Source organism: Rhinatrema bivittatum, chromosome 1 (genome assembly GCF_901001135.1).
Source record: "Rhinatrema bivittatum chromosome 1, aRhiBiv1.1, whole genome shotgun sequence".
In the NCBI taxonomy this organism is placed as follows: Eukaryota; Metazoa; Chordata; class Amphibia; order Gymnophiona; family Rhinatrematidae; genus Rhinatrema; species Rhinatrema bivittatum.
Genome location: NC_042615.1, coordinates 336,911,445 through 336,924,534, shown reverse-complemented (window position 1 = coordinate 336,924,534; position 13,090 = coordinate 336,911,445). Strand labels below are relative to the sequence as shown.

General features: G+C 42.5%; 1 protein-coding gene across 2 annotated transcripts in view; it reads right to left on the bottom strand.

The window, feature by feature from the left end:
- Window positions 1-13,090, bottom strand: part of SLC4A4 (solute carrier family 4 member 4) — a 782,778-nt gene that overhangs the window by 241,176 nt on the left and 528,512 nt on the right. For both annotated transcript variants that reach the window (XM_029598711.1, XM_029598721.1), the window contains one exon: window positions 7,285-7,442. In XM_029598711.1, coding sequence (XP_029454571.1) covers window positions 7,285-7,442 — 158 coding nt within the window. The remainder of the gene's footprint in view (window positions 1-7,284; window positions 7,443-13,090) is intronic.

Sequence of the window (13,090 nt, the reverse complement as noted above, 5' to 3'; positions counted from 1 at the left end):
CGGGGGTTAGTTTATGGTAGAGGTAGAAAGCTTGAGGGATATGAGACTGATTTAGTCTTCAGACAAAGGCAGTAAGAGAAAAGGTAAAAAACCCAATCGTTTCACAGGGTTTTACAGAGCGCTGCAGGCTCAGAAACAAGCATGGGCAAGACTGAACTCTCGTCGAGAGCTGCTAAAGGAAATGCCTCCACAAGCTGGGGGCAGGGGGGCAAGGTCCAATGGCAGTGAGCCTAAGAACCATGTGACACAGGGGGGGGACATGAAGGGCAGTCCCTTGAGCCTATAAGGCATCTAGGAAGACAAGTTAGATTGAGGGGCATTCAAGCTCTTCCAATAGTGAGAGAAAGTGGAGGGGGGAGGGAGCTTCTCTTAAGGGCAAAGGCTTCTCTTAAAGGCAAAGGCTCACAGACTTATCAAGGGTTACAGAAAGTGTTTCAGTATTAAGAATCTTCAGAAGGGAGGACTGCACTAAACACAGTTAAACTACAATATGTACAGATACAAACAGGTACTCACTGCTGGGGACAGAACAAGGGTAATCAAAACATGCAAATTAGTCTGGTTCTTAGACCTTATGTATAGGAATGTATCCCATAAATAGTCATTGTGGGTATCCTAAAAAGCAGATCTGATAGAGGTGCTAGAATGCTGTATTTGGAAGGCAGCATCATAGGCGAAATACAGGGAAAGGTTGAGAAGTTAATGTTAGGTGTTGGAAAAAAAAATGCCCTTGATCATTATTTTCTGTTTTCAGGATTCTTAACTGTACAAAATATAAAATATTATGCTTAGCTGTCAAATAATATAACCCATAATGAAATCAAAGGTAAATAATAGAAGCCACTTCCCTGGGTAAAACAGACGATTATATTCAGGGCCACTTAGCTGGATAAGTAGCGATTTATCCGGGATAAGCTGCAGCTGCTGAATAGCCGGCTGTGATCAGCAGTTGCCACTTATTCAACTAAGTACTTATCCAGCTAGTAGTTAGTATGCGGGATGTGGGCAGATAAAGGAGGAACAACTTATCCGGATAAGTGCAGATATTCGAACTTATCTGGCTAAGTAGTGATTTCTACTGGGATAATCAACAGCATAGGTGTGCTGCTGATCATCCCGTGAAAAATTAGCTGGCTAAGTCTTATCCTGCTAAGAGGGTCATTTTCGCGTGCCATAGCTAGATAGGGACAGAGTCGGGACCGGAAGAGAAGGAGTCTGGGCAGATGCAGCAGAAACTTCGCTGGTGGCGATAAGGTAAGACCTGTTATCGCTGCCAGTAGCGTGCCCAATAGCACCACCTTTCACAATGGCGCTATTGGGTGCGAAAGCCGGCAGCGATAACACCGCGGTGGTGCGATCGCTGCCGGCTTTCGCAGGCCCGCCCCACCGCTTCGCCCCCCCCCCCCCCGTTACCACGCAATTCAGAAAGCCGTGCAACTTTAGAAAATCCAGGTCTTTGAATGTCTACTTCCAAGTGTTTTACCCACAGAAATGGACTTTTCAAAAACCATACACCCTCAATGCGGGTGACAGGTCTAGCGTTGTTCCCACATTTAAGCTGCATAAAGCAGAGGCATTCCCGGGAGCAGAGGAGGCCAGAACATAGTTTGGATTTTCAAAGCTATGTGTGTTATTTTGCCCAGAAAAAGCAGGTATAAAATCTCTGTGGGTGCTTTTTCCCATGGGGAATAATCAAAGCAAACATCCTCTTGATTTAATTATTGATGCAAACCTTGCAGGTAAAAAGTACCCGCAGTGTTTGCACCAATCACTAGCCTCAATGTGACTAATATAATTTTATTTTAGTCAGTCACAGTAAGGACAATTTTCATAAAGGGTCTAAGCTGAGTAAAAGGACTTACCCAGTTAGATTCCCAGGGATGAAAACTGCATACCTTAGAATAGATAAATCAAGGCAACTAGATTTAGTCATAGCAAAATTAGGCTATCCTAGGGTGGTGGGATCAGGGAAGACTGAGGAGGGAAAATATATATGTTAATTTGATTTTCAAATTTATGTATGCATTTTCAAGTGTGCAATTAAACAGCAGAAACAACAGGCACAGGGTCCTCATGTATTTTTCTATTTACCATGTAGCAAATTTTCAAAAGGGGAAGCCACACAGAACTTGTACCTTTGCAGGTTACTCAAAATTGCCTCCGATATGCTTTACAGGTTATAATGTGAATTTTCAAAACATTATGCACAGAAAAATTAGCATATGTGTGCGTAAGAAGCCTCTATTCACATTTTCCGTATTTTATAAAAGTATAAAATATGTGCTTATATTCACTTTCACGCGCATATATACACACGTTTAAAAGGGTCTCGCTAACCCAGAGAACGACTAGGCAAACTGGTAGAATAATTGGTAAAACTGGTCATTTCAGTCACGCGTGCACATTTTAAAATACACAGATTTACTTATGTAAATCCTGACTTTCCCCAAGTCCTACTTTACTGTCGTATGTAAAATAGCCCCTTTTTATGGAGCACAAATCTGGATATATCCAGATATTGTTAAGTCAACCCAACTTCGTAGAAAGGAATTTCTTGCTATGAGAGAGGGTCCTAAGTTTAGGGCCCCGATATGTTTTGAAGTATCCCTGCAAATGTTGTGTTAAGCATTTGAACAATAATTATGTGTTTTCTGAACCAGAGCAGCTCAGGGACTTTCTGACTGGTCACTCACATAGTACCCGCCCCACCCCCCCTAGAGAAGGATCGACATATGTAGTAAAGTTGCTCTCCTACCGGATTCCTAATATAGAAATATTGTCTTTTTTCGCTCATTGTTCTTTTGCCCCCAAATTTCTTATATTTAGGTATACATTCTCAATGTATATATACCTAAATATAATTTATATATGGAGAATGTATTTACTTGGATATATGTACTGTGTTCTATTGAGAAAATGTTACATGTAATTATGTGAAATTTGAAAATTAAAAATAAAAAAAAAAGGTTTGGAAAAGTATCTAGAGGAAAAATCCATAAACTGCTATTAATTAATAAGCAATAGTAGCTTGTGATCTATCTAATGTTTGGGTACTTGCCAGGTACTTTGACTTTGGATTGGCCACAGTTGGAAACAGAATACTGGGCTTGATGGACCCTTGGTCTGACCCAGTATGGAAATTCTTATGTTTTACACTAATTTTTAAAGTGGACTTATTTTTGTTTCTTTCAAAATTCCCAGCAAGTCTACCCACACACACTTATTAGAATTTTCAAATGTATGAGGGGACATTTTCACAAAAAAATAGCAGATGTAAGTGTATGGGATAGATTTGATGGGAAAATTTTCAAAGCAACGTGAGTAAGTCCACTTTAAAAATTGGTGTGACTTGTTTTCATAATTACTGGCTAACATGCACAATGTTACAAAATTACCCCTTAATGTGTATTAGTGTGTCTATGTATTTATTCTACATGGGAGATTCTTATAAATAACATGTGTGCCCATGTATGTGTTTGTGTGTCCCATACCTGTTCGTAGGAACTCCTCTGTTCAGTCCTGTTAAACTTATGCATCAACAGGATATAAGCATGCATATGTGCCTACATATCAGGCAGGAAAGATTTTAAAAGCCTAATTTTTGCAGGTAAAATAATGTTTTACCCAGGGAAATGCTTTTGAAAATTATCCTTCCTAGGACATACGTTTTTAAATAACCTGTTCTCTATAATATAAGCAGAGACAAGCATATGCTGGCAAACACAGACACATCGCTGTAATACAACCACCATGTGTGTGTGAAACTGAAATGGAGTTCATGTCAAATTCACTTGCAGGACTTTGCTTAAAAAAAAACCCCATCTAATTTAGCTTATAATATTTGATACCATCAATTATTCAAGTTAAAAATTCATATTTATTGAAAAAAATCCTTTTATAAAAGTATTTTGTTTACATACAATTCAAGATACTCATACATAAATTTAATATAAAGTATACACAATTCCTACATCTAAAACCCACTTTTCATCCCTCAACTATGACTAATCTCACACTATCACCTATCCTAGTCACCCTTTATACTTAAGCACAGTAACAATTCATCACAAAATAGCTATACTTCATGTATAAATCATTTCCATCAATAAATGCATGAGAATAAAATTTACACTTCATATAGCATTCATCCATTTATCTATTTTTTAGTAATACAGTATATTACTGAAAAAAGAACTGTCATGCCCGACTATGACTTTCCAATTCTGAATATCACACTGGCATAACCTCATTACTTGCTTGTCCCTGTCCGTTTCCCACTGTATCAAATGATGGCGTATTCACATATTTTTTACATATCCCAACAAGGCCTCATTTTGCCTGTATGGCTTCTTCAAGGGAACTTTAATTTTCAAACGAAACCAACAGCTACACACGAAACAATTCAATCTCAGCACTAACTGTATCTATGTTCCATTATCCAATGAGCTTCTAAGTATGCATCAAGCTATCATTGATTCGACCTCAAATGCTTCTCTTTGTTGTTAAGAAGGGCTCCAATATTTAGAGGGGCGCGAATGTCAAAGATGTTTGAAATGTTATTTCACTTTCTCTATATCGGCTCTCTTAAGTTATTCATCTATGCCAACCAAACGGCTTTGGACTATCGATTCCATAATATGTTTGTGTGCATATACATCTATAGCTATACCTGTATAAATAGGTGAGACACTAGATTGTAAGTTCCATGGAACAGGGATGATTTATGTGTATCTGTTCAGCGCTGCATATGACTAGTAAGACTTTAGACATGATAAGTAGTAGTAGTAGTAGTAATAGTAGTAGTAGTGTGTATATATATTCACATATATACATATATAGAGACAGAGAAAAAATATTTAACATCTTTAAAAGTATATCCTGCTCAATCTTTTCTATTGTTAAGTACCATGTTTTGTAGTTTTCCTTCAATCACTATGGCTGACCATAGTGCTGGTTAACAAAATCTGTTATCAACTTAAATCCACGGATAGTTGTTCTTCCTGGGACATATATGTCTCTTGGGATTTATTTTATTGAATTTTACCAGATGCAACTACTGCAAATGGCTCTCCATGCTGCACAAAAGCAATCTAATGAGCCTTCCTACACTGTGATTCTAGCTAAAATGTGGTTCAGAGAACAGCAAATAGATTTTTTTCCTTTCAGAAATCTGATTATCCATCTAAAAATACATGGATATATTATTTCAATTACTGCTCTGGATGAAATGCTACAGTACTGTATGATGTTATTGAAGTATTTATTTTCTATGCACAGCTTCTTACCCTCTACTACCGATTCATATACTGCTGCACTCTACCACTTCAGAACAATTTACAAAAGAAAAAAAACATAATGAGACACGAAGAGAGTGAAAGATGAGAAAACAGATAAATGCAAACTCAGGCAGTGCACATATAGTTTCTTCCTAACACTGAGAAATCAAATGCAAAAATTACTGTTCAAAAAAACAGAAGCTGTGCTATCATACTGCATTTGGAGGGGTGCATCTATTATGGGGTAATGTCTCCAAAAGGGTTAATTTTGCGTATATGTGGAGTCTGATCTTAGTCTCTCAAATATATTGATGATGTCCTTCTGAATTGTGCCAAAGAGAGCTTCTTCCTGGAACTCACAGGAAGTTATATGCACAGGCAACATGTCTAGATAGGCCTGGAAATTCTTCTTCTTAATCAGGCCAGTGGCACCCAATACAATTGAGTTTACTTCTTCTGCCACATTTCCTCAGGACTCCAATGGAGGATATTCTCTCTCTCCATACAGTCCAAATCCAGTGCTGTTCAAACCAGTCCTTGGATCCGCTAGCCAGTCAGGTTTTTAAGATACCCCTGATGAATATGCATGAGATATCTCTATGCACTGCCTCCAGTGTGTATAAATATATATCTTATGCATATTTATTACAAATATACTGCAAACACAGCTAACTGAGGGGGATAAGTGGCAAGGACAATTCTGCAGAATTCTGCATACTTTATATTGGTCAAAATAACACAATATACATCACAGTCTGAGTAAATAATTTAAAATGTAAAACAGAAAAATTATTACTCAAAGATGCAGAGTTTTTAAAAAATATATTGAGCACAATTTTCCTAGAAGAACGCTGTAAGAGTTTCCCTTCCATCTTTTCTCCCCAGCCCTCCATTCCCAGAATTTGACCCCTCTCTCAGCTTCTCACACAGGCTCCCTCTGTCCCTCTCTCACACACATCCCCACACAACCTTAAGCAGGCTATGCCCCTTTCTCTTGCACCCATTTACTCTCACACAGGCTCTCTCACACACCTCTCTCTCTCTCACACATACATACATCTTACACACAGACTCATTATCACATACTGTGTCTAATACAGTCTCACACTCTCTCTCTCATATATATACACACACACACTCACATGCAGGCTCCCACACCTATAAGCTCCCGCTGTCACATGCTCACAATCACATGCATGTCCCCACTTCTACACGCACAAGCTCCCACACTCTTATCTGCCATATGAGGGAGGAATAGCCTAGTGGTTAGAGCAGTGGTTCGAGTCCCGCTGTCACTCCTTGTGACCTTGGGCAAGTCACTTTACCCTCCACTGCCTCAGGTACAAACTTAGATTGTAAGCCCTCTGGGGATAGGGAAATACCTACAGTACCTGAACGTAAACCGATGTGATATCTCAGATCGAATGTCAGTATATAAACAATAATAAATAAATAAATAAAATAAATAAATAAATATGAAGGATCCCACTCCCACACACATACAAGCGCCTGCTCTCACAGGCAGGCTCCATTCCCACATGCATATACAGGCAGCCCTGCTTCAGGGCCTTGAGGCCACTGGGCAGCACTGATTGGGTAGGCCATGGCCCACTAGTCCTGCAGGTCTTCAGCTGCGAGCGGGACAAGCTCTGCTCATGGCACACCAGCCCTCTTAAGTCTTAGCCATGAGCAGGATGGGCTCCGCTTGTCTATCTCTGCACAGGAGGGGAATTCTGCACTGCACAGTATTCCTCCAGGAATAATGAGCACATGGGCCACCAATCATCAAATCTGATTGGTAAGTTTGGAGTTCATTTCTGGTCATGGTCCTAATTATAGGGACACAATCATTAAATGAAACTGCAGCAACTAAGCTTAGGTGTGTTGCAGCTTGTTTTGGTTTACAGGTCACAACTTGAATGGGGTTCAACCACTTTGCAATGCCATTGCTCATTGTGTGAGCTAATCCATTCAGCCAATGAAGTTAAACATCTATTTAATTTCTTACCGTGTTGGTACAGGAACTTCTGTCAGAGAACCTAGCATGACAGCTTGCTGTAGTCGAACAAAAGCAATAAATGGATTCTCCAAGAAGTCCACCTCCCCAACAAGTACATTAGAGGCTTCTGCATCTCGTGGCAATTTCTTCATAAATTTGTTCTTCAGCTGAAAGACAACAAATATGGTTTTCCTTACCAGACAGATCAGTATTAGCCTGAATGAATTCCATCTTTATTATCCACTTCGTTGGTTATCCATCACTTATACATCATCACTTCTCCCATCACACTGTCAATTGTCATCATACATGTAGAAATAGGACATACTTTGTATCGGAGTGGAGGAGAACAAAAGCACAGGCGGAGAATGCAATGGCTTCTTCATCCGGCGAGCACCAGTGCATAGATTTATTACTTCATAAATCCACAACCACAATCATTTATTCTAAGCATTACCACATCACAGCAAACTAGAACAGAATATATACTGTGTGTGTGTGTGTGTGTGTATATATATATATATATATATATATATATATATATATATATATATGCAAATATCTGACAGTGTCCAGTTACACTGTTTACAGAGATAAGCATCTAACGGCTTTCAATTCAGTAGAGATCACATTTTTTCCCATACTTATGGTTCCTCAGCTGCACATGCATTTATCAGCCCATCAGTCTCCACTCTCCTCCCCCTTCTCCCACTGACTAGAAGGGTAAACCCCAAACTGAAGTAAAAACAATTTAGATACTATAAACATCTAAAAGAAACAGAAGCCCTATTTATAGTGTACTGTAAACTAGAGAAAACTAATGGGAAAGGCTACAATAAACGGATGTACTGTTGTAGAAATACCGGTCATGATGAGAGGATAATTCTTGACGAGCTGTCAAGCGTTATCCTCTCATCATGAGGTGAGTGAAGAAACAGCGCTGTTACACTGGTTTTAAATAGTAAGGCGTCAGCTAGGTTTTAAATCGCCTGCATTCCCTTCTCTTTACTGAGCGGTAATGGCATATGCAAACAACCTAAAACCTAGCTGATGCTGTACTATTTTTACAGAGTGTAACTATACTATTCCCTCACCTGATGAAAAGTGGGCAACTCTCAAAAAACTTGTTTGTTGACCCTTAATTCCACATGGCCGAGTGGACTAAGATGGCAACTGCTATATTGTTAAAAGCTGTTTCACACTCTAACTTTTCACCATGGAGGTTAGGATGGTGGAGGGCTGTGGAGATATATTAGCCCCTTTAGGAGACGAGGCTCACAACATGGCTGCTGCACCTGCCCACCCCCAAGAACCTCAAAAGGGGAGGGAGTAAAAAAGGAGAGAAGTGTTATATCTTGATCTTTTCTATGATGTTTGCCAATTAGGCGAACAATGGGGTGGATGGGATAAAAGGAAGCTTGCGGAAAAAAAGAAAAAAAAATGACAGGCAGAGGTCCTCAGGCAAGTCAGCTTTGAGACTCCTTGGCTCTGCCTCCAATACTGTATTTTTTTTCCTATGACAACTGTCAAAATCAAATAGGTGGGCCTGACAATAGCCAGAGCCCACCCTTAACTGTGGCGACGGGCTCCCCATGCGATGGACGGCGACTGGGGAGAAGGGGAGGGGGAGCACCAGCGTGCACTCCCTCGCGGATGCAGGCACCCTCACCCCTTTTCCCACTCTCCCTGCGAATGGGAAAGGAGAAAGTACTCGCGTCATGGCCCCGCCCAGGGCTATGACTCGAGGGGGAGTGACGCCGGCGCACACGGATGAAATCGCAGGCCCTTTAAAGGCCGCGACAACCAGGAGGTGATCCCTTTTGGATTCCTCCCAAAGGAAAGGAAAGCAGCATCGTGGGAATCGCCCAACGGAGTTCGCGGCCTACCTGGGAGCAGTACCATATGAGCGGCCCACCAGCCAGCGACCCAGCCCAGCAGAAGTGGGAGCCAGCACCGTGCAGGATCAGACCTGGAGGATCCGACCCGGAGTCCACCGCCCACCCAGCCAGCGATTCAGCAGCCAGTGATTCGGCCCGGAGGGGGAGCACCATGCGGCCTATCAACAAGATAGCATCATCCCAGCGACATCTGGAGAGAGGGCGGATCAGACAAGTCGGAAACTGCGAGCAAGACGCTCAGCAAAGGCTGGACAGAACAGCGAGACAATGCAAAATGCAGGACAGGAGACTGTCAGAGGAAGAAAGAGAACCCGAGCGAGGAGCAGAGTAAGGAAGAGTCGAGATGAACAGCGACACGGCGCGGATACTGATATGTGAGAACCTCAGGAAAACGAGGCGGCGACAGCGAGCAACACGAACACAGAGACAAGGGTAGATGAGACCACGACGTAAGGGCCACAGCAGCACACCTCCAAGAGGGCAATGGCACAAGACACGGCACACCAGAGCACTCCCGGAGGCCCACAGCCGCAAGCCAGTTGGATGCAAGGACAAGCAGAAGGCAGTAACCAAAGGTACCCCGCTTGGCAAAACCCAGAAAGTGCCAATTGGTATTCAAGACCGCCATGGGGACCCAGTGCGCAAGGCCCATACCCAGCATGGAACCAACAAGGGAGGCCATGGGAGTGTGGGCCTTATGGAGGAATTGGTAGCCACCCTTCTTCCATCCGCCTTGGTGGACATGGCCAGCACTGCCACAAGGGCCATACCAAAATCAAGGAGGGCAGAAGCAGCGAACACCGGCACCGGACAGCGAAACAGGAACAAGACCATGAGAGGGAGGCAAAGAAAGAGGTGCGGTCGAAACTCACTCTACTGAGACATCAGCAGCCGGGAGAGGAACGGCTGGTGCAGAGGCCCAGAACAACAAAGGAGGGCGACAAGAGAAGCAAAACGCAGGGGAGATAAGCACCAACCAAGCCGAACAGCCACAACCAGAGACAGCAACGCCGGTGAGTGCGGGGATAAGGTCGGGGGGAGTGGGCATAGGACACCTTCCACCGACTCTGGCTTGGTGGAAAGAAGGCGCAAGGCGAAGCGCAAGCGAAGGTCAAGTTCCAGCTCTGACAGGACCTCTTCCACCTCATCGTCCGACTCTGACAGCAATAGCGAAACACAAGTAGCAACCAAGACAGCGGACAAAGAGTCCAGAGGTCCACCCGCGCTTACCACACTATCCGAACTATGGGAGCCAGTACCAAAACAACTAAGAAAGAAAATCTGAAAAAGAAAATACATTGACATATTTAGCATCCTTCATGGGAGACACAGATCAGAGGATAGAAAAAAAAATCTAAGGTCGGGACTGCAGCATCGGAGAAAGAGTCAAGAATCCCCAAGAACATAGTTAATTGGATGAAAGCTTTCCTACACATGACAAGTGTAGTAGGACATTGAGATCCGTCACAATATGGACCCATGTTGAGATATGCGGTCAACATTTTGCAAGCATATCAAGAACATGAAAGCTGGGCCTGGCTAAACTACGATGAAAAATTCAGGGATAAAATGGAAGAAAACAAGTTCATGACATGGGCAACCCAGGATGTCAGCTTATGGATTCAACAGATGATGCGAAATCTAACGGAGCAAGGAACGCGCCCAAGAAGCATGAGAATGTCATCACCCAGTAGGTTTTCAAAAAGGCAGTCCCGGTCTCAGGATAACACATGGCGATACAACAGAGCAACATGCACGTTCCAAGACTGTAAATTTAAGCACGTGTGTTCAGCATGCGCAGCTCAACATCCATTAACAAGATGCCTTAAGAAACCGGTAACTGGGTGTAAGGCCAAAGCAAATTAAGATGGCGCATTTCAAAAAAGCATACTCACCCATTAACTTAGAAAAAATAAAGCCATGGCTGGAACGTTACCCAAACCGCCAGAAAGCATGAAAGTTAATGCAAGGTTTTCGCAACGGATTCATTATCCCAGTTCAAGGCCACATAAAGAATACAAAGAATAGCAATGCACAATCAGCAACAAGACATGCGGACATCGTGCAAGAGAAATTGGAGACCGAATTGGCACCTGGACGAATGGCAGGTCCGTTCCAAGAAGAACCATTTAAGAACATGTGTCTCTCACCATTGGCTGTCATTCCCAAAAAAGAAAAAGGAAAATACCGCCTCATGCAAAATCTATCATACCCCCCCGGGAGAGTCAGTAAATTATCTATTGCCGCAAAAAGAATGCACGGTTCAATATGCATCATTCGATTCGGCTATTGCCCTGTTCAGAACATGCAGAGGGGGGGCACTGATGATGAAGGCGGATATAGAATCGGCTTTCAGACTTCTCCCAGTGCATCCAGAGAGTTTTCCTTTACTGGGGTTCGCATTCAAAGGCAAATTCTTCTTTGATAAATGTATGCCAATGGGATGTTCCATCTCATGTGCGTACTTCAAACTATTCAGTTCATTCCTACATTGGATTACAGCACGGAAGACAACTTTGGACAACATTAATCATTACTTGGACAACTTCCTATTCGTTGGTCCAAGAGACACAAGGACATGCTACAACTTGATAACAGAATTCCAGAATATCGTGAAGGAATTCGGAGTACCTTGGCCCACAAAAAAACAGAAGGTCCGATAATTATATCATTCCTGGGCATAGAGTTGGACTCCACCAGAATGTTAGCCAAACTCCCAGAGAAAAAAAAGTGGAAAAACTGCGCATAACCATACAACAAACAGTATCAGCAAAGAAAATAACCCTGCAGATGGTGCAATCCATGCTTGGAACATTGAACTTTGCTTGTAGGGGTCATTCCCATGGGAAGGGCATTCATGCGAAGACTGGCAGCGGCAACAGCAGGGGTAAGACGACCGCACCCATTTCCTTCGAGTCTCAAAAGAAATACGCTAGGATTTAAAGATATGGAAGGAGTTCCTCGATGACTTCAACGGAGTATCTGTGATACAGGAGGCACCACTTTCCAATAGAGATTTGAACATTCACACAGAGCTGCATCTGGAGTTTGGGGTTTCGGAGCCATTTGCCAACAAGAATGGTGTGCGGAACCATGGCTAGATTGAAAATGGGCTTACAAAGAACATAACCTTTTTGAAGCTATTTGCTATATTGGTTACACTGGTATTATGGAGCAACAGGCTCAGGAATAAGCAGGTCATTTTCTCGTGCGACAACAAAGCAGTAGTACAGGTGATGAACTCACAATCAGCCAAGTGTCCAAAAGTTGTCAATCTTCTCAGGGAGATAGTGTTGGCGGCATTGAGAAACAACACAACACTGCGAGCTAGGCATGTACCAGGGATATGCAATGGCACAGCTGATGCTTTATCTTGTGCTAAATGGCATTTGTTTCACAAGCAGGTACCAACAGTGGAGGAAGCAGGGATAGCAATGCCAGCACACTTATGGACAATTGGTCCAAAACCACCTTGGAGTTAGTACACAGATCTGTTGCACCATCTACATGGAAGTCATACTGCAGAGGATACGATTACGTGACTACCTTCCTCAGAGAGAATGGATGGAGACAAGGATCAGTCAGAGACGATTTGATCATCAAATATGTCGCCACATCAAAAGAAAATGGTATATCAAGGAAAGCTGTAATAACACACTTCGCCGGACTGTCATTCTTCTTTAAGGCAAGGGGCTGGGGGACCCCACTAAGTCCTTCATTTTGAAGAAAATGATAACAGGATGGGCAAGGGAAGTCTGTCATACCAGCAACATAAGACATCCCATTACACATGACATGTTGAGGTTTCTCTGGACAATCTTATCAATCTGTTCATCGGATTTTGAATTGGAGCTATTTCGTCTGGCTTTTTCACTAGCATTTTTTGGAGCATTGCGAGTGAGCGAATTGACAGCTGC